We start from the raw sequence: 21,821 nt of genomic DNA on the forward strand, positions 1-21,821 counted from the left end.
TGACCTCACAACATATTATAGCCAACTGTGTGTGAGAGCTTGTGGTCTTGAAGTTCATTTCAGGGTAGAGACCAATCTCTATTGGTTTAAATCTCATTCCTCTACCTGATAGTCCTCCACTCATACAATACATGGATCCTCTCACCTGGCTCCATCCCAATCCTCCCAAATGTCCCCCCCCACCCACCCGCCATGCTCAGTTCCTGTAATTTCCTCAAGTGCCACAAACAATCACTCACATTTATTAAAAAAGATTTATTCTTTCACTTTGAAAAAGACAAACTTGACATGGCAAATAAACAAAAACGCACAGAATTGCAGTTCTTAATTTCTCTAAACAGTTTAAAACTCAAGACTGAAGACCCCTCTGCATGTTCTCAGTGCTATTAAACTACAACCACCCCCATGGGGCGAATAGAATAGACCCAGTAAAATCATGGGTATGTAGTACATAATATGCTGTTGGATAGATCGGACTTAGTCTGTTGATAAACCCTCTATTTAGCATCAGGAAAACAAAATAGTCTGTCAGCACAGCAAGAGGTATTCACTTTCAGAGAATGTGTAGGACATCATAGCGGGAGTACAAATTATTGGTCCATTTAACGCTTAGTGTGTGTGTATGATATGATCTGCGTTTCTTCGTGCACCGGTTACTGAGTAAACTTGTCCAAATGTTCCCCATTCGTTGCTATGTCTTCAGCAGGTCCAGCGAGTCTCCCCCTTCTCCTCAGTCAGAGTCCTCTGCAGAGCTGGGGGGTGTGGTCATTGCTTCCTCTTCTTCCTCCTCAGACTCCTGAGACAAGAGACAAATAGAGAGACACACAGAGAAGAGACAACAGAGCGCAAGAGAGACAGAGCGCAAGAGAAGAGACACACGAGCTCGAGAGAGAGAGAGAGAGACACAGAGCGCGAGAGAGCACGAGACGAGAGAGAGACAGAGCACGAGAGAGAGACACAGAGCACGAGAGAGAGACACAGAGCACGAGAGAGAGACACAGAGCACGAGAGAGAGACACAGAGCACGAGAGGAGACACAGAGCACGAGAGAGAGCACAGAGCCGAGAGAGAGACACAGAGCGGAGAGAGAGACAAGACGAGAGAGAGAGACAGAGCGAGAGGAGACACGAGCGAGAGAGAGCAGAGCGCGAGAGAGAGAGCGCAAGAGAGAGAGCGAGCAAGAGCTCGAGAGAGAGTGAGAGGCAGAAGAGAGAACAGAGACACACATAGATCAGATAGAGAGACACACAGAGAGAGAGACCCACAAGAGAGGACACACACAGGAGAGAGACCCACACAGAGAGAGAGAGCACACAGAGAGAGAGACCCACACAGAAGAGAGACCCACACAGAGAGAGGAGACCACACAGAGAAGACACAGAGAGAGACACACACACAGAGACACACACACAGAGAGTGAGACACAGAGAGAGAGAAAAACACAGAGACAGAGATATTCTTCACTATGATAATCCCATCAATTCATCCTACTGTTGCCATGGTGACAGTACAGTACCTTGCCCCTGCTCTGGGGTTTGCCTTTGGCCTTCTTGGCTTTCTTGGCTTTCTTGCGTTCACCGTCAGATGAACTCTCCTCGCTGGAGATAAACTCTCGGCTCTTAAAGCTGTCGTTCCCTCCTTGCTCCTTTTCTTTCTCTCCTCCACCAGACTTCCTCTTCTTGTCCTCCTTCTTGCCTCCCGCCTTCTTCTTGCTCTCCCTGATGGAGAGAAATGGAACTCTAGGGTCAAGATGGTTGTAAGATTGAGGTTGTTATGAGTGTGTGTGTTAAGAGAGCTTCTATGTGCACCTGGTAGTGTGTGTGTGTGTGTGTGTGTGTGTGTATCTGATGATCAGGGCTGTGTGTGTGTTTTTGGTCTCCTACTTCTTGGCTGGTGTGGAGGAGCCTCCACCACTCTCTCTGTATTCCTTCATGGCTTTCTCATAGGTCTTTTTAGCCTCCTCTGCTTTCCCGTCCCATTCCTAGCAGAGAGAAACCTTTTGTTATCAATCTGTTTTCCTAAATAATGGTTTAAATACAGAACTACAGTTCGCTAGGGTGACAATTATTTTATTCCAAAATTCCCAAACAGAAAAATGGGAGAGAGGAGCAGAATACAGGAAACAGAGAGTAGAGAAAGCATTCCCCCTCCCTCACCTCTTTGTCCTCCTTCCCTATCTGTTTCCACATCTCTCCTGCCTTCTTGGAGATCTCTGTGATGGAGATTCCGGGGTTTTCCGACTTGATGCGCTCTCGGCTGGCGTTGAGCCACAGCATGTAGGAACTCATCGGCCTCTTGGGGGCGTTAGTGTCCTTCTGCTTCTTCTAAAAGACAGACAGAGAGCGAGAGAAACATGAGCACTCAGCCACACACGTCACATGTGCATAAAATACATCAACTTTGTAAATGCCGCCATAGGTCAAAAAGGTATATTTTTCTCTGATACAATAATAAACAAAGATATTAATCATCTATTCCCCCTTCTTTCTCTCACCTCTTTCCTCTTCTAGATTACTCCCAATCCCTCTTCTCCCTCTCCTCTTTTAGATTACTCCCAATCCCTCTTCTCCCTCTCCTCTTTCCTCTTCTAGATTACTCCAAATCCCTCTCCTCTTCTCTCTCACCTCTTTCCTCTTCTAGATTACTCCTAATCCCTCTTCTCTTCTCTCTCACCTCTTTCCTCTTCTAGATTACTCTAAATCCCTCTCCTCTTCTCTCTCACCTCTCACCTCTTCTAGATTACTCCTAATCCCTCTCTTCTCTCTCACCTCTCTGCGTGGTTTCCTCTCCTTCTTCTCTTTCACTACTTTGGCCTTCTTTGCAGGTTTCTTCTTCTTTCCCTCATCATCGCTGCCATCCCCTCCGCTGCCGCTGTCGCTCTCCGACGCGTTACTGTCATACCTGAGGGAGAGAGAGGGGAGCAATACTGTTAAACAGAGAGGGAGAGAGAGGAGGGAGAAAGAGGGGAGGAATACTGTTAAACAGAAAGAGAGAGGGGAGGGAGAGAGAGGGGAGGAATACTGTTAAACAGAGACAGAGAGAGAGGGGAGGGAGAGAGAGAGGGGGGGCTGAAGTAAGCAATGGGAGAATGAGTGAGGGATGACGGGTAAAAACTTACTCCTCAGCGACATCACTCTCCTCTCCAGGGTTGAAAGACTCATCTAGTAAAGAGAGAGAACATCAGTAACAGCTCTCCCCCAAACCTGCTGCTCTCTTGGACAGGGACACAACTAGCTCACAATAGCCAGGCCTACGACGTATTTAAATCTCTTCATGTATGAATGAGTCCCATTGAGCTCTATTAGGGAGGCCCTGATTGGCTGCGGGAGCTGTCAATCAATGGTCTGGCCACCCTATTGGCTGCGGGAGCTGGCACATAGCGGCCTGGCCACCCTAATAGCTGCGGGAGCTGTCACTCACCGGTCTCTTCGTCTGAGTCGTTGCTGCCGTCTCCCTCCTCTCTGATCTTGCCCTCGGCTTTCATCCTCTCCAGGTAGGCATCGTGCTGATCGTCGTCTGAGTCACTGTACTCGTTGTTCTTAGCCTTTATACCATGTCGGGGGGCAGCAGAGAATCAGAGACTACACTACCCATGATGCTCCAACAAGGCCCTGTATCTCTTCCTATGGCCAGCAGGTTACTGTACAGAAGGGGCTGTGTTCCAACACTTTACAATGGCTTCCTTTCCTTACCTCCTTACCTGTAGGACTACTGCTGGGAATGGAGAGACTAAGGGAGAATCTCATTGCATTTCCTTGATTCCTCACGTCCTTAAAACCCATTGGATGAGAAGGTCAAAGACCTCTGACCTCATCTAATGTGTTTTGAGGAGGCTTCGAGAGAGGACGCGAGGAATCAAGGAAATGTAATGAGATTCTCCCTAAGTTAAAAGCTAAGCTAGACAAACAGAACAGGAGGAAGTGGAAGACAGGATCCTTTGTAGTTCTTGACCATTCAGGTGACCTCAAGCTAGTATTTTGTTGCCGTGGCGATTACCACCCAGGGCAATGGAGTAGGGCACTGATGGACAGAGTGGGCTGCTTATATTACCAGAGAGCATTCTGGGAGTAAAATCAGGACTTCCTGTATTTGGTTTAGAGGATGTGTTTCATCTTTCAGTTAACACACTGCAATGCCTTGGGCAATACATGAGTCAAGACAACGCAGGCAGCGCCCCCCACACAAAAACACAGCATGTTTTACTATCCTCGTCGGGACCTAAATTAGATTTCCATTATAAATCCTATTTTCCCTAACCCTAATTGTAGCCCTAACCCCTAAGCCTAAAATAGATTTTCTGGGAAATGTCCCCACAATGGAGAATTTCTCTTGTTTTACTATCCTTGGAGAATTTGGGGGATTTCCGGTCCCAGCGAGGAGAGAAGAACAAGACCACGCACACTCACACACCTCTCTCTCACACACACTCTCCAAAACACATCTGTGGATAAGCATAATCAGCAATCATATACCGATTAGTAAATCATTCATGGTTCTTCACAGAAATCAACCACCATGATTAGAATTACAGCCCCCCCCCCCCCCCCCCCCCCAKCATACACAGACACAAGCCCCCCCCAACACACACACACCATGCGAGCAGTAATCGCTCCAAACCAAAAATCAAGCCAACACTCCCACACCCCCGTAACCATACCAACCTTCTTCTTCAGGGGTACACAACAGACAGACAAGAAGAGAGTGACATCATCAATATTTACAAACACATCATTTATCTTGGAGAGGAGTTGAATGTATGTCCACCACAGTAAACATCTCCTCAAGGTTACCTCCTTGAACCCTCGGTTCTTGATGTGGAGTTTCTTGGCGTTTACAAAGTCAAACAGCTTCCCGTACTCTTCCCTGTGACGAGAGAGAGAAAGAGGAACCATGAATTGGACACAGAATCAACACGGTAGCGTGTGTGTGTTTCTCCGTCCCCTCTAATACCTCTCTATGCTGCTGAAGGTGAACTGGTTCCCCTGCTTGGTCTCCACCTCGAAGTCGAAGGAGCGCGTTGTGGTGGTGCCTCTGGCGAAGTTGACACTGGAGATCTCCTCGAAGCGCAGGTGCACTGGGGGCTTGTGGACGTAGATGAAGCCTCGCTCCAGCGGGTAGAGCAGGCCGGACTGGGCCTTGTAGGAACACGTTATACACTGGGCCCCAGGGGTGTTACTACAGGGGAGAGGAGGGAGACTCAGTTATTCTGAGGGACATCACACAGTGTTTCATGACGTGTTTATAAGGTCATGCCTCGGAAGAGGAACAGTGTACAGCCCCAAAGGGTTTACACTTTAGGAGAGAGGAGGAACATTGGTGCATATTTGCAAGTGATTCTGCATGCGTGCGTTGGTGATCGTGTGTGTGTCTGTGATCCGGTGTCTGTGATCCGGTGTGTCTGTGTGTGTTGTGTCGGTGATCTGGTGCGTCTGTTGTGTCTGTGATCCGGCGTGTATGTTGTGTCTGTGATCCGGTGTGTCTGTGATCTGGTGTGTATGTTGCGTCTGTGATCCGGTGTGTGTGTCGTGTCTGTGATCCGGTGTGTGTGTTGTGTCTGTGATCCGGCGTGTATGTTGCGTCTGTGATCCGGTGTGTGTGTTGCGTCTGTGATCCGGTGTGTGTGTTGTGTCTGTGATCCAGCGTGTATGTTGTGTCTGTGATCCGGTGTGTGTGTTGTGTCTGTGATCCGGCGTGTATTGTGTCTGTGGTCCGACGTGTATGGTGTGTCTGTGATCTGGCGTGTATGGTGTGTCTGTGATCCGGTGTGTCTGTGATCCGGCGTGTGTGTTGCGTCTGTGATCCGGCGTGTCTGTGATCCGGTGTGTCTGTGATCCGGTGTGTGTGCTGTGTCCGGGGTCCGGCGTGTATGTTGTGTCTGTGATCCGGTGTGTCTGTGATCTGGCGTGTATGTTGTGTCTGTGATCCGGTGTGTGTGTTGCGCCTGTGATCCGGCGTGTATGTTGTGTCTGTGATCCGGTGTGTCTGTGATCCGGTGTGACTGTGATCCGGCGTGTGTGTTGTGTCTGTGATCCGGCGTGTATGGTGTGTCTGTGATCCGGTGTGTATGGTGTGTCTGTGATCCGGCGTGTGTGTTGCGTCTGTGATCCGGTGTGTGTGCTGTGATCCGGCGTGTCTGTGATCCGGCGTGCGTGTTGTGTCTGTGATCCGGCGTGTATGCTGCATCTGTGATCCGGCGTGTATGTTGTGTCTGTGATCCGGCGTGTATGTTGTGTCTGTGATCCGGTGTGTGTGTGATCCGGTGTGTCGGTGATCCGGTGTGTGTGTTGTGTCTGTGATCCGGTGTGTATGTTGCGTCTGTGATCCGGCGTGTCTGTGATCCGGCGTGTGTGTTGTGTCTGTGATCCGGTGTGTCTGTTGTGTCTGTGATCCGGTGTGTGTGTTGTGTCGGTGATCCGGTGTGTGTGTTGTGCGTGAATCTGGTGTGTCGGTGATCTGGTGTGTATGTGTGCGTTTACCCCTGGAAGTTTCCGGGCACGGTGATCTTCCTGTTGACCAGAGCCTTCATCACCCTGCTGACCATCTCATAGAGAGAACCTGACATATTCTTGCTGAGCTTCCCTTCATAACGCTTTTCCACCTCCTCCCTTCGGTGAGGGAGCGGGAGGGACAAGAGAGGGATGGTAGAGGGAGAAAGAACGGGGGAGAGGGGATCAGACATTGTATTAAGCGATTCTCGCCACCCAACAATACAAGTTCATTCTTCCTCTCCCATGTGGTGTTGAGCTGCTGTGGTTTCACTCTCCCACTCACTCGCTCATGTTGAGGGTAAGCTTCAGCTCCTCCTCCTTAGAGAAGTGCAGGATGAGGAAGTGGTAACGCGTCTGTCCCTGCTTAATGGGCGGGTCCAGACTGATCTACAGACGGCAGGGGGGGGGTAGAAGAAGACAGAATGATTATGAATCGAAGACGATGGCAAGGGCTTTGAAGTGAGAATGATTGCATTTACTTACTATTGTCTGCACGTTTGGTGGCCCCACACCATCTTAACACAATCTACACTCGACTGTCAACCACTCACCTCAATAAATAAATAAAAACACACACACACACACACACACACACACACACACACACACACACACCACACACACACACACACACACACACACACACACACACACACACACACAATTACAACGAAAGAACATCTGTCTCTGGTCCTTGCTTGGTAGCAGGAAGAGACGCAGCACGGTGGTGTAGGGGATCTTTAGGTCAAACGTCTTACCGTGGAGGTGCAGGAAGGCAGGGTATATGAGGATATCATACCTGACGCACAGAGGGAGAAGAACGTGGGTGAACAAGAAAGAGAGGAAGGCCTGCCTTCAAAGTTGGTGTTTGTCTAGTATGTGGTAGGTTTTCGTTGGGGGGGGCTAGCATTGGCCAAGTGAACAATGTGGATCAATCTGATAAATGGAGAGTAATATTCAACAAAACAACGACGGATAATACTGATGAATAGTGGTTCGTGGTGCTGATGCCACAGTACCTGCCCCTGGGTGTGAGGCACTGCAGCTCTTTGAAGACACACACAGCATCTCCTGTAGCCTGGATCACATCTGCCTTAGACCGCACGTTCTGGGCAAACGCCTGACAGGGAGATAGGGACACAGGGTTAAAACAGGAATACCGTCAACCACCGCATCGATGACGTTGGTGTGAAAATGAACTGTTTCTGAGTATAGGAACAGCTATAGTGGTGGCGCCATCTGCTGGGGTGAAGTCAGTAAGGCACCGACGATCACGCCATTCAGCCAGCGGCAGGACAGAGTAGAGCGTGGGTTACCTCCACGGGGTCTGTCCCCTCGTCTGCGGGGCCGGGGGGGACGTAGAAACGGACCTCCATGAGAGAGACCTCAGCGTCATCGTTCTGGTGGAACTCCAGCGTCACCTCGTTCTTCCCTGTGGCACACTGGGACACGCTGGCCAGGGGATCTCAAACACGGAGCTGTCATTCACGTCAAACGACAGCAACGGACCTGCGGAGGGAGGGGAAAGAGAGAGAGGGGGGGGGGGGGTTCAAAACCACAGCTCCCATAATGCACCACAACATAGCTGGAGGAATACTACAATGAATGCTACAACAGATCAGTAAGAGAGATCCAGAGATGAAAAGGGTTGTTTTGTAAATATGCCAGCCATCCAGGAGGGAATTACAGGACAGTTAGATCCTCTGCTGGTGTTGTGTGATACGTGTTCGTGACATTTAGAGGGTGTTGTTTACCAGAGAATTTAGCAGTGCCCAGTTCCAGCCCTTCACGCACATATCTTTCTCTGTCAGCTCCACCTTGTAGTTGGCCTTGAAGAACTCAGAGATCCTCTCATAATCCTGCAGAGAGAGGGAGGTAGAGGAGAGGGGGACAGAGAGAGAGGGAGTGAAGAGAGGGGGAGTAGAGAGAGAGACGAGGGGGGAGTAGAGAGAGAGGGAGAGAGAGACGAGGGGGGAGTGGAGGAGACGACGAGGGGGGGCAGAGAGGGGAGTGAAGAGAGGGGGGAGTAGAGAGAGGGGGGAGTAGAGAGAGAGAGACGAGGGGGGAGTAGAGAGAGGGGGGGAGTAGAGAGAGAGAGGGAGAGAGACGAGGAGGGGGCAAAGAGAGAGGGAATGAAGAGATGGGGGAGTAGAGAGAGAGGGAGAGAGAGACGAGGGGGGAGTGGAGGGAGACGGGGGGGGGCAGAGAGAGAGGGAGAGACGAGGGGGGAGTGGAGGGAGACGAAGTGGGGGCAGAGAGAGGGAGAGAGAGACGAGGGGGGAGTGGAGGGAGACGAGGGAGGGGCAGAGAGAGAGGGAGAGATGCGAGGGGGGAGTAGAGAGGGACGACAAGGGGAGGGGGGGGCAGAGAGAAAGCAAAATAGAAAGAGAGGAAAGATGTTCTCAGTTAAATTCTTACTGCTCACACTATTCAGGTAAAAACAAAAGAAACATCCCTCTTTCCTCCCCCTTGATGAGGAGGCTAATTAATCACAGCTCAATCTGGTCGCTCTCTCCTTCTCGCAGCTTACAATCAGCCCGTTTATTTATCCTGCCGGCCCGATTAGAGCTGGAGCACCCAGACACACACCGCAATCACTTCCACATGTGTGTGAAAGGACAGTGTGTATGTGTGTGTTTTTGAGAGAGGAAAAGGAGAACGAATGGGAAATAGAGCTTATGCACCTGGGTATCAGCTTGTCTGTTAGGTCAGGGGTTTTCAAACTTTTCTTGTCCAGTGACCCCTGCCCAGGAAAACCAGCGACCCCTGCACAGGAAAACCAGCGACCCAGGGTCCCCTGCCCAGGAAAACCGGCGACCCAGGGTCCCCTGCCCAGGAATACCAGCGACCCAGGAACCCCTGCCCATGAAAACCGGCGACCCAGGACCCCATCATGTTAGCAAACAAATAGATGCCTTGTCATCCACATTGATTTGGTAGTTTCATTATTTTGACCTCCCCACAGTTCATTGACATAGCCCATTAGCTAGAAAGGTGAAGGTACTGTATCTTGGCGGTGGCGAGAACATTTTGCTGTTCTCAAGCACATTTTCTGTGATTTCTGTAACACTGACTCGGTACCGGTACCCCCTGTATATAGGCTCGTTATTGTTATTTTATTGTGTTACAAAAATACAAGTAAATAATAAAAAGTATTTTACTTCAGTTTATTTGGTAAATATTTTCTTAACTCTTCTTGAACTGCACTGTTGGTTAAGGGCTTGTCAGGAAGCATTTCAGGGTAAAGTCCACACCTGTTCTATTCGGCACAAGTTTGATTTGATATACAGGTCAACGTTTACGATCACAGCGTTTGATGGTTGTTCTAAAAAAAAGAATGGGTCCATTTGTCTATTGAAGACAATTTGCCACGGCACGCACACCTGAATGCACTCATGGCTCATTAGGCCTTTCTATGTGCACCAAAATGATTATCGGTATAAGCTGAACTGCATGGGGAACGCCTGACACTAATATCGTATTTTATAACATAGCTAGTCATGTTGGCAATAGAGCAGACTTTCAAATGATGCCCACCTGACCCAGATTGTGATTTACACATTTTTGGGGATTTCGTTTGTGATTGCGTAAACAACAGTAATTGTGTGAGGGCGGGGAATGCAAGGTTGTGTTCTTCAACGGCACAGCTAAAAGACCCCCCCCAAAAAACACCTTAATAATTGAGTTACTTTTGAGTCATAAAATTGTATTGAAATTTCTTAGGAACTGTGCACACCTTGGAGACACGAGTTAGTCCTCTCACTCAAACCCTTGTCATGTCGTAGTCTTATGTTGCACCTACCCTACATTTTGAATGTCTCCAGAGTATTTTCAAATGTTGTTGTCAACAATTGTGGCAAAAAGTACAATACATTTAAAATTCACATAAAAATACATTTGACCTCCCGACTGGCGCAGCGGTCTAAGACTCTGCATCGCAGTGCCACCTCTGTTACTACAGATCCTGGTTCGATACCAGGCTGTGTCGCAGCCGGCCGCAACCGGGAGACCCATGCGGCGATGCACAATTGGTCCAGCGTCGTCCGGGTTAGGAGAGGGTTTGGCCGGCCGAGATGTCCTTGTCCCACCGCGCTGTAGCGACTCCTGTGGCGGGCCGGGCGCATGCATGCTGACACGGTCGCCAGGTGTACGGTGTTTCTTTCCCCCGATACGTTGGTGTGGCTGGCTTCCGGGTTAAGCGTGCATTGTGCCAAGAAGCAGTGCGGCTTGGCGGGGTTGTGTTTCAGACGACGCGCGGCTCTCGACCTTCACCTCTCCCGAGTCTGTACGGGAGTTGCGGCGATAAGACTGTAACTACCAATTGTATATGACAAAATTGGGGAGAAAAAAAATGATTCAGTCTTGTGTCAGCTGAACTGTTCTGTCCTCCTCAGCTTTGGTCTAATAATTTTCCCATAATCTCGAAACTGTCTCTTTTCAATTGCTACCATGGTTATGAATATGTTTTTCATATTTCTTCTGTAAGAAACATTTCAATGTAGCCCTATCCAATTAGGGATGATACCAGTAAAGCAATATTTTTTACATGGCAAAAATGAAAACACGAAGCAGACCAAACTCTTTGGTCCTTTAAAACCCTGTTTTATGTCAATTATAGTGTGCTTTAGCATGGAAAATAAACAAAATGCGACTCCGGATGACAACATAATTTGATCTGTTTTCCTAAATAAGTTAAATCTGCTTGGTTTCCTTGCCAGAATACCAAACGAGTATCACAATACTGGTATGGTCCCAGCCCTACTTCTCCATATAGGCCAATTCCCACGAGCGTAAAGGTTAAGTTGATGCAAACTGTTTTTCCATCCCAAAAATGTGCACTCAGATGGCCCGCCTAAGAATTTTCTATACAGAAAAAACCCTGCAATTAGCTGAAATTACTGTAATTTCCTCCATATTAAAAAGGATTGCTCGAGATTTTAGCAATGAATCCATTCATCTACTTCCCCAGAGTTGGATGAACAGGAACAGCTAGCAGGCCAACTGTTGCTGTAGACTTCCAATCATTGTGCTATCGCTAGTTAGCATCGCCACGTAAAACTCTCTAACTTCCTTCATACTGGACGCAGAGACATAAAAATGGTATCCATGATGGTAAAAATATTTTCTACAACATTGCCAACCCTCTGCAGTACCTTGGACCCCGGTTTGAAAACCCCAGTTGAAAACCCTTGTGTTCGGTTAGTAGAGTGTGAAAGCCCACCGTGCGTGTGTGTGTGTTGGACAGAGAGAGAATATACGCCAGACTGTGTATGCGTGTCCATCTGTGTGTGTATAGAACATCAGATCAGTGTGTTGACAGCATCGGTGCGTGTGTTTGTAAAGATGTATGAAGACATTGTGTTTGTGTGTGACAGCCCGTATATACAGATCTAAGTTTACATTATATAGTATATACTGGATATAAATCTGTCCGTGTGTGTAATGAGTGACCGGTAACTATGTAAAGATGTACATATCAATGTGTGTGTGTGTGGGCTCCTGCTGTCCTCATCAGCTCCAATGTGTAGAGCACCATCTTTCATTACTCCTTTGGCAGAGTGCTGATGCTTACATGACACAGGCAAAATAATCACTCATCCCAGCCTCTACACACACACACCAATTTCCTCCCGCCCCAATCCTCCCTCCACCTCTCCCCGTCCCCTTTCTGTTCCATTCCAACACCCCTCTCCACGTCCCCTATCTGTTCCATTCCAACACCCCTCTTCCTCTCCCCCTAACTAATATGATCCTCTGTAACACAGATGTCGCTATGTGATCTTGACACCAGGGTCCTATGCATTAGTGGACACCAAGAGTTTTGCAACAGGAAACGAACAGCAAGTGTTTTCTATTGGACAGGATTGTCCCTCCCAGTGTGTCGGCCCTCTTTGTTTAGGTTTCGTAAATTGTGCCTAGTGAATAGACCCAGTTATGGCTAACAGAGTGGAGTCCAGATCAGTGCAAAGCAACTCAAAAAGGTTCACTGTTAAAAGCTAACTTATTTGATGAATTTAAATCAAAATTCCAGGGCTTAACTTCCCATGGAACATTTCTGGAAAACGTTTCAGACCCTTTGCAACCCTAGTCAGGATCGAGGGAAAGATGAACGAAGCAAAGTACAGAGAGATCCTTGATGAAAACCTGCTCCAGAGCGCGCAGGACCTCAGACTCGCCTCCCTACCTCTGAGGAAGTACAGTTCCCGCTCAGCCCAGTCAAAACTGTTCGCTGCTCTGGCACCCCAATGGTGGAACAAGCTCCCTCACGACGCCAGGTCAGCGGAGTCAATCACCACCTTCCGGAGACACCTGAAACCCCACCTCTTTAAGGAATACCTAGGATAGGATAAAGTAATCCTCCTAACCCCCCCCTCCCCCTTAAAAGAGTTAGATGCACTATTGTAAAGTGGTTGTTCCACTGGATATCATAAGGTGAATGCACCAATTTGTAAGTCGCTCTGGATAAGAGCGTCTGCTAAATGACTTAAATGTAAATGTAAAGTTCACCTTCCAACAGGACAACAACCCTGAGCACACAGCCAAGACAACGCAGGAGTGGCTTCAGGACAAGTCTCTGAATGTCCTAGAGTAGCCCAGCCAGAGCCTGGACTTGAACCCGATCTAACATCTCTGGAGAGACCTAAAAATAGCTGTGCAGTGACACTCCCCATCCAACCTGACAGAGCTTGAAAGGATCTGCAGATAAATGGGAGAAACACCCCAGATACAGGTGTGCCAAGCTTTTAGCGTCATACCCAAGAAGACTCGAGGCTATAATCGCTGCCAAAGTTGCTTCAACAAAGTACTGACTAAAGGGTCTGAAAACTTATGTAAAATGTGATATTTCTTCCCCCCCCCTTTTCATACATTTGCAGAAATGTATAAACACCTAATTTTTGCTTTGTCATTATGGGGTATTGTGTGTAGATGTGAGGGGGGGGAAACGATTTAATCCATTTTAGAATAAGGCTGTAATGTAATTTTTTGGGGAAAAGGTCAAGGGGTCTGAATACTTTTCGAATGCACTGATATATATATATATGGATGATTTATAAAGCCAGGCACATAACAGTTAGGCTATTGATTATAGACCTAATTAAGTTAGGGTTTCCTCTCTCTTCACTTTTCTTAGACAATTAAGGCAAGTGCTGTTTTCTCTTCTCCTAACTCAGCTGCTGCCTCCGCCGCATTGTTCTCAACACCAATATGCTGGTTAACTTTGCTATTAGGCACATAGCAACATGGTCTAGGAAAAGGTGTCAATTCAACAGCGCATTGATGGGTTTCAGAAATGCGGTCCACTAACCAACAGGGGAAAAACAGCATTTGTTATAAAATAATATACTTTTTATTTGTGTTACACCATTACTCGTACATAATTTAACCATATACAATTTCAGTATCACGTCTTAGTGATGGACTGTGCCATCAACACGGCCTCCACAATGGATCAGTCCACTCAGACAGGCGTCAATCAGACTGGTGTATTGTACACAAAGATTATTTTTATTTTATGTTGCTACTGCTCGACTAAAGAAATCTCGGTCGAACAACAGCCTATCGACCAGTCGACAACAATGGGGTCAACCCTAGAGGATATAGAGGGTGAACACATCAAAGTGACTGACTCGCTGGCTGCTCCACTAACCAATGTTTGAATTCCTCACCAGTGACAGTGACACCGTTGTCTAAACCCTCAGTCAGAAGATCCCATCTTCAAAAATAGAATGATTACCCTCAGGAGACCAGCTTTGCTTCTCTCTCTCTCTCTGTAGCAGCTAACCTCAAGAGATCTGTAGCAGCACTGGTAAGGCTAGATTATACACACATGCACTCACATTAACACACGCAGAGAAGCACAGATCCACTCTTGCACAATACACAGTCACGTGTGAACAGATCAACGGACTTATCTAAAAGCTCACCCGACACCTACCCACACAGAACTCACAAATTAACACAAAACCACAGCCGTCGCTCACACAACCATTTACAAACAAATTCCCTCGCTCGTTCACACACTGCCTCACCGTGTCTCTGAAGCCGTCGTATTTGTAGACATGGCCGTTGCTGGTTGCCAGTTTGATGCCGTGTCCCAGACACACACGCCTCCATGTGGCCACAGACAGCTCTGCTGCCGGGATGTTGTCCACCTTCCCGGTCTTACTGCTCTTATACACCACATTCTGCTTACTGAACCGCAGACGACCGTCGTTCTGCAGAGAGACCACACACACATAAATGCACTTAGGTTACTGCGATTGACAAACTTGCTAGTAGCTAGATGCTGAGTTTAAGTTGGTGCCAGTGCCAGATTGTGGCAATTTATTTGTATATCCATTACAATACTCAATTTTCCTTTCTTTTTCCTTTCTTTTTCCTAAAAAGAAAACACGAAGCAAAGACTTCACTCTATGGTCCTTTAAAACCTACTTTTGTCAAATATAATGTGCTATTGCTTGCAAATAAACAAATGTGACAACATAAAAGTTGTTGCTAACATTAGGACTGTTTTCCTCAAGGAATGAAGTCCTCTTCATACTGGTATAGTGCCAACCCTAATATCCATGTCTACTTATATCCTGGTCCTGGAGATCCACAGGGTGTGCAGGCATTTGTTCCACATTGATCCCAGGCAGGCCTAACACACCTGATTCAACTAATCAGGGCCCGGTTTTCCAAAAGCATCTTAAGGCTAAATTCGTCATTAGGACCTTTGTAGGAAAATCGTTAAAATCTCTGAGTGGTTTCCCAAAACCTTCATTACTAAAGTTGCAATTGAATACGCTTGTTATATACCGACTGCCTCAGACCACTATTAAAACAGCTAAGTGCGTCGTTAAATGCTTTTTTTGTCCTTCCGCGTCACTTTATAGACAGAATATCTCAGCTAAACATAGAATCCAGATGTTTATCTGTCTCTGTGACCACCGGTAACTTCAGAACGAAGTAGACTACAAATAGAAAGTTGCCAATGTCTTTGCAATTGCTACAAACGATAAACAGATGCTTAAAATTAAAACCAAGATCACTGGATTAAAAGATAAATACAATACAGTGGGCTACATACATAGGCCTAAATATTTAAATCATATTGAAATCAATTTCACGTTCAGATAATCTAGTTCTATTTTGCTGGCTAGCATACGGTCTGTCATTTTTGCGTCAATGCATATTTAATGTGTAACATGTGCACAATGTGCCAAATCTGTGACTTATTGCAATATTATTGTGAAAGCATTTGAATAGCTAGTTACTGACCCAGGACCCCTTGGATTCATGGTAGATCTCGTTGAACTCCAGCGTGTCTCCCATCTCTGCCTCTGCAAGAAGTGATGCTCAGCTGAGGACACAGAGGAAGATCATGTCAAACAGTTATCAAGCTAGCAATGTTAATTCAGAGGAGCTCAAGTTGTAATATATCTAGCTATTTTGCTAATTCATCTGAGAGTCAACAGGTGACACAGACTGTTGTTGCCATTTCATTTAATATCTAACTAGCTAGTTAGCTTTGCAAAATCAAAACATGTAGTTAGGCTAAGTAGCTAGCCAATAACAACATACGATAGCTAGCGTGACAACTCAATGCGGTTACAAAGGCTTAGTAGTCAATGAACAACAATGAGCAAGCTGCTTTATTTGTGGCTAGAACATGCAGATACTAACTAGCTATCTATCGTAGAACGTTAGATGGCTGGACATGTAACGAGATGGCTAGTAAATGGATGCCAGTCGAGTGTGGCTAGCATGCTAGCTGGCTAGTGATGATGTTGAGTTGCTTCGATAACTATTTGATTCAATAGTAGCTAGGGAAATTTTACTTGTCTAATTTATCTGGTTTTATACACATATATTTGCAATCCACTATTTATCTCCCTAAATAAAAAGAACAAAAACTTGATGTCTTACTGTAAATGTGATGAGGAGACCTCGCCGTTTCCCGCGTGAAGCGTCAAGGCAAGAGCTGACGTCACCGGAAATAAATCCATGCTACTTTTGCATTTACTTCCGTTTCGTTCTTCTTACCAGAAAATAACACTTTTTAAAGATGCTCGGCTGTGTTGGTCTTTCGCCTGACACTAACATAAACAACTTGGCTTCCTTTAGAAACAGGTGAGAATGGTTTAATACGAAAGCTTTCAGTCTTTAGTAAGGCCTTGTTTTATGAAACGCAACCCTCGTCGTTTTCAGAACCGCTTGCAATGACTGCTCACCACCACTAAGGGGTGCACGCAGCAACCTGTTAAAATAATTGTTCACTGTGATGATGGATAGATGATGTTAAAGCCACCGGTCGGCCATATTGGCACTCCCCAGTAGGAGCAGTCCTCCGTAGGAATGAATGGAATTCTACTGTTTCAATTAAATGTTTAAAGGACAAAATTACATGTATTTAAGTATTGTTTTGTTGTAGTGGGGGCAGTAACATTAGTCATCTCAAAAAGTATACTTAGCTCACATAATATAATTAATTGGTATGCATTAAGGTGTTTTTAATCGAATAAATGTGGCAAAAACGAATGTAGACATTAACAAATGCATTTCTCAAGCTTCCAAAATATTTTTTACAATGGTGGGGAGTGCCAAGATGGTCTGTGCTATCTGGGATCTTTGGGACATCCCTACCCCCATTGAAGTTGACATGTAAAATGGTTAGGTAAGGGTTAGTGTAAGGGTAGGGGCATCTTGACCGTGGAGGCACGGTGGCTTCAAAGCAGCGCCCCCTAAATGTCATCTAGAGTATATATATAATCATTGGACCCATCCCGTATAACCTACTGTACCACTTTGGCAAAGGAATTACACTAATAGGTTACTAAAATCTTGTTCCACTGACTTGCCTTGATCCAATATCAACATACTATGTTATATGAATCCTATGAGCAGACACATATCAATGTTTTGATAATAATGAAATATTAGTTTTTAAATTGTTACATTTAACATTGGTCTCTCTCTCTCACACACACACACATACACCTACACATACATCAATCACAGCTCACACTCTGGGTACACAATGGCACACGTTAACTGACAGGTGGAAGTGAGAGCAGGAGATCAGACTAGTCTTACTGTCAATAATGCTAATGCCAAAGGAATTAATATAACACAAAGGAGAAAAGTAAGAGTGAGGCAGGCAAACATTCACATAGGCATATACATACACACCTAAATACACAGTGACCACACACAGACATCACACTCTATTCATAGACCCTATTCACTTAACTTTAATTCAAGTGGACTGTTTTAATTTGCTGAGGTATATTGCATTGACATAACATGTAGACCTACAAATCTCCTGATGAAACATCATGGGAATTAAATAAGTATATGTTTGATGAAAAGGAAGAATCACTGAGAGATAGAAATTGGTTGTGACAAGTTCCAGTCATCCCAGCTAGCACATTTGGTTCATTGGAAGTTGTGGGAACGTATATTTTTGGTTTCACATTGGTTCTGGGAATGAAGCCATAAGTTTTCTAACCGGTGAAACAGAATGTTTTTTAAACGTTCTGACAACAAAAGTGAAAATGTCGCCTGTTCTGGTTTCAGGGAGGTTCTGAGAACGTTTTACTATGGTTCCCTTAAAGTTTTCCTGGGAGTTCTTATTAATGTTCTTAGAACGGAACTTATAGGTTATTTGAAGAGAACATGTTTCAATAAGACTTTTAATAACACTCCTAGCTTAGTTTGGGTTAACTGATTTGAACACCAAAAAGACAGGACACATGGAAAATAATTTGCTTGGGCATTAATCAGGCAAACACATGTATTTTTTATTGTAGCACTGCATCAATGAGATTTGAACTTGTGAACTTCTGATTTCTATTCTTCTATTGATTTAATTAGTCCACTTCGCCACCAGGATGGAGATAGCATGCCATGGTTTTTTTTACTCATAGAAATCTGTTCATTTTAGTCTATTCAAACACACCCAACTTCAAAGGAAACAAGCACTCATTAAGATCAGGTGTTGCCAATTAATGGGTGAGGCCAACACACCTGAACACACTTAAAGGAAAGGTTGCACGATATATAGTCCACAAATCTGATAACATAGATTGATTATATTCCATCTAAATGGTCTTAATGCAAAAGTTTATATATATTTTAAAATTATACACTTCTATTTTTGCAATTTGAATTACATTTATAAAAAACTCCTATACCAACTATACACTGCTGCTTTGATGTCAAGAAAGGAACAGCCTGCTCTTGGCTTCGGCGATGTAGGCCAATCGGGCAAGTAGGTATTAAAGTGCCGAAAGAGTTTTGTCATGTTATGTTGCTAGTAGATGATAAAAAACTAAGGTAACCTAGTGGTTAGAGTGTTGGGCCAGTAACCAAGCTGACATGGTGAAAATCTGTGGTTTTGCCCCTGAGCAAGGCAGTTAACCCATTGTTCCCTGGGAGCCACAGACGTGGATGTCGATTATGGCAGCCCCCCGCACCTCTCAGATTCAGAGGGGTTGGGTTAAATGCGGAAGACACATTTCAATTGAATGCATTCAGTTGTACAACTGACTAGGTATCCCCCTTTCCCATCTAAGTGCACTGGGCCATGCAAAATGAACTGGCCCACTTAGATCTATCTAGCATGGTGTTTGGGGATGGAATGAGCAAGCAATCTACAACAACTCCATCAACACTGCACATTTAGCAGAAATTAATGGTCAAATACTTATTGGATTAATGTCATTGTTTCTTTCAAAGTATGTCTTTATTTTTGCTAACTTGCCTAATCTTTATTGGCCAATATAACTTGAAGGATATCGTGGTAACCAATGTCTGTGTACATTATATCTGGATTTACTGTTACTGCTGTTAGTAACGTTAGTAACGTTAGCACTCAGAAATATGTGCCAGCACTCCTTTTGGGTGCTGGTACTGTTTATATTTAGGTGCAGGAGCTCCACGATACTTTGGAGCTAATGTTCTATAACAGGAACAGGCGCTCAAGCAGTAGAACATTTGAGTTGCCGGTACTCAGCTCCAGTGAGCTCCTGCCCAAGCCAAGCACTCAATTGAACCATGAGGAAACCTGTAGGAAACGTTATGCTGAAGTACTGAAATTCCCACCAAAGAAAAATATGGTTCTCAGAACGTTATGTGGTAGCTGGGTATCCTGCGGCATTCCCAGAACATGGTGGGGAGGTTGTATGCAAAATAACCATAGCACAACACTCTCACCAAGCTCTAAGAAACATGGTTCTCAGAACGTTATGTGCTAGCTGGGGTGGCTCCTTCAAGTTTAGCCTATGCGTCAATTTGGTGAATCACCAGGAGGATAAAGAAATCAAGGAAGAGAGGGATGGGAGGAGGAAAGGAGGGGGACAGAAAAACTTTCTCCCTCCTTACAAAAACCATCCGCAGTCAGTCTGTCACACAGACCATACGCCCGTCAAGTCTACGGACCGTCAACGTCAGCCAGGCGGATTTGGTGCGCTCACCTCGGCTTGGATGACAGGGACACACCGATGGAATTCGGTGTTAACGATATTTTTTATCAACTCACACATTTTTCATTAGAGAAGGTGTGAATTCCACGTACCTAGGATTCAGAAATGTATTTTCTTCAAGAGAATATATTTAAAATTGGACTAATCAAGGAGAAATTAAAGTTGAATAGGTTAAACTAACAAAAGAGGATACGAATTCATCATTACGCAATTTGGCAAGTTGTCTTTGGATAAACCCTTGCTGATTTAATCAGTGTGAACTGAAAGGAAATAAAGTAATTTGCCAAAAAATAAAATGCATTTTGGAGGTAAGTCCCAGTAAAAATTATCCAAGCTTAATATCTTCCACAATAACAGTCTTATAAAAATATGTATTTATTTATTATAATGATGATTCATGTGATTAGGATAATAATGATTTACTATGAACCGATGGCTTTTACAAATGAATATTTTACAAACCACACTAGTGGTATTTCTGTTATTTGATCATTTTGAAATTATCCACAGTAGGAGTTCCCAGTAAGTTGTATATTTTGGATAATAATATGATGATCACTAAGGTGAATTTGCACTTAATTTTCTATACCACCTAACTCAAATTTCTAAGTAAATTTCAATGGATATATGAATCCTGAATATTTTCAGATAATAGCAGAAATCCCTCCCCAATTGACAATTGTAATAACATATTAAAAGATAACAAATACGTAAAGCACATTTATCTGAGAATACAGAAGAAACAGAGTAGTTGAACTTTTGTCTGCAGATATCATATATATTGATACTCAAAATATGAACAAATACTGAGATCAAATGTTATAACATAACAAAAATCCCTTTGAGAATTTCCCTGTTCTATTTAAAAAAGGCATTTTTCAGTGTAGGACATTGAGGAGGCAATTTGATCTGAATGTAAGTTTTCACAAGCTTGGAAATGACATGTTTTTTAAATTAGTGTGTGTGTGTGTGTGTGTGTGTGTGTGTGTGTGTGTGTGTGTGAATGGGAAGTTTCCTTCATTGTAAAAAATGGCTTCGTTTGAGAGGTGCAAGATGGAGCTAAAGTCCTTGTCTAGTTAGCTGGCACTGATATGAGAAAGTACATTGTTCACATTAGTCAGGGTGTGAGAACACACATACACCTGCCCCCTGGGACAGCCTATGCGGCTGCTGTTCCATGTCTGTGAATGGGGGGTAAAAGAGAGGGAGGTTAAACATTGTGTGACAAAATGATGCTAAACTCAGCAAAAAAAAGAAACGTCTTCTCACTGTCAACTGCGTTAATTTTCAGCAAACTTAACATGTGTAAATATTTGTATGAACATAACAAGATTCAACAACTGAGGCAAACTGAACAAGTTCCACAGACATGTGACTAACAGAAATGGAATAATGTGTCCCTGAACAAAGGGGGGGGGTCAATATCAAAAGTAACAGTCAGTATCTGGTGTGGCCACCAGCTGCATTAAGTACTGCAGTGCATCTCCTCCTCATGGACTGCACCAGATTTGCCAGTTCTTGCTGTGGGCTGTTACCCCAATCTTCCACCAAGGCACCTGCAAGTTCCCGGACATTTCTGGGGGGGAATGGCCGTAGCCCTCACCCTCCGATCCAACAGGTCCCAGACGTGCTCAATGGGATTGAGATCCGGTCGCTAGCCCTTATGGCAGAACACTGACATTCCTTGTCCTTGCAGGAAATCACGCACAAAACGAGCAGTATTTGCTGGTGGCATTGTCATGCTGGAGGGTCATGTCAGGATGAGCCTGCAGAAGGATACACACTGAGGAGGAGGATGTCTTCCCTGTAATGCACAGCGTTGAGATAGCCTGCAATGACAACAAGCTCAGTCCGATGATGCTGTGAC

At 45.1% G+C, this 21,821-nt stretch overlaps 2 protein-coding genes across 2 annotated transcripts in view; one reads left to right on the forward strand and one right to left on the reverse strand.

Moving 5' to 3' along the window:
- Window positions 1-590: 590 nt before the first annotated feature.
- Window positions 591-16,489, reverse strand: ssrp1a (structure specific recognition protein 1a). Its single transcript, XM_024147172.2, is given in 20 exon segments — window positions 591-796; window positions 1,517-1,718; window positions 1,884-1,981; window positions 2,157-2,324; window positions 2,769-2,901; window positions 3,119-3,161; window positions 3,421-3,544; window positions 4,791-4,863; window positions 4,951-5,175; window positions 6,477-6,605; window positions 6,772-6,875; window positions 7,149-7,287; window positions 7,508-7,608; window positions 7,805-7,953; window positions 7,956-7,997; window positions 8,243-8,260; window positions 8,263-8,347; window positions 14,519-14,704; window positions 15,750-15,831; window positions 16,398-16,489. Coding segments are annotated over 19 exon segments (2,139 nt in total). The 5' UTR covers window positions 15,804-15,831; window positions 16,398-16,489; the 3' UTR covers window positions 591-730.
- Window positions 16,490-20,166: 3,677 nt separating this feature from the next.
- Window positions 20,167-21,821, forward strand: part of clcf1 (cardiotrophin-like cytokine factor 1) — a 10,264-nt gene continuing 8,609 nt past the window's right edge. The window contains exon 1 of the mRNA XM_070444210.1: window positions 20,167-20,262. Coding sequence (XP_070300311.1) covers window positions 20,250-20,262 — 13 coding nt within the window. The 5' untranslated portion in view covers window positions 20,167-20,249. The remainder of the gene's footprint in view (window positions 20,263-21,821) is intronic.

This window comes from Salvelinus sp. IW2-2015, linkage group LG6.2 (assembly GCF_002910315.2).
Source record: "Salvelinus sp. IW2-2015 linkage group LG6.2, ASM291031v2, whole genome shotgun sequence".
NCBI classification, from domain to species: Eukaryota; Metazoa; Chordata; class Actinopteri; order Salmoniformes; family Salmonidae; genus Salvelinus; species Salvelinus sp. IW2-2015.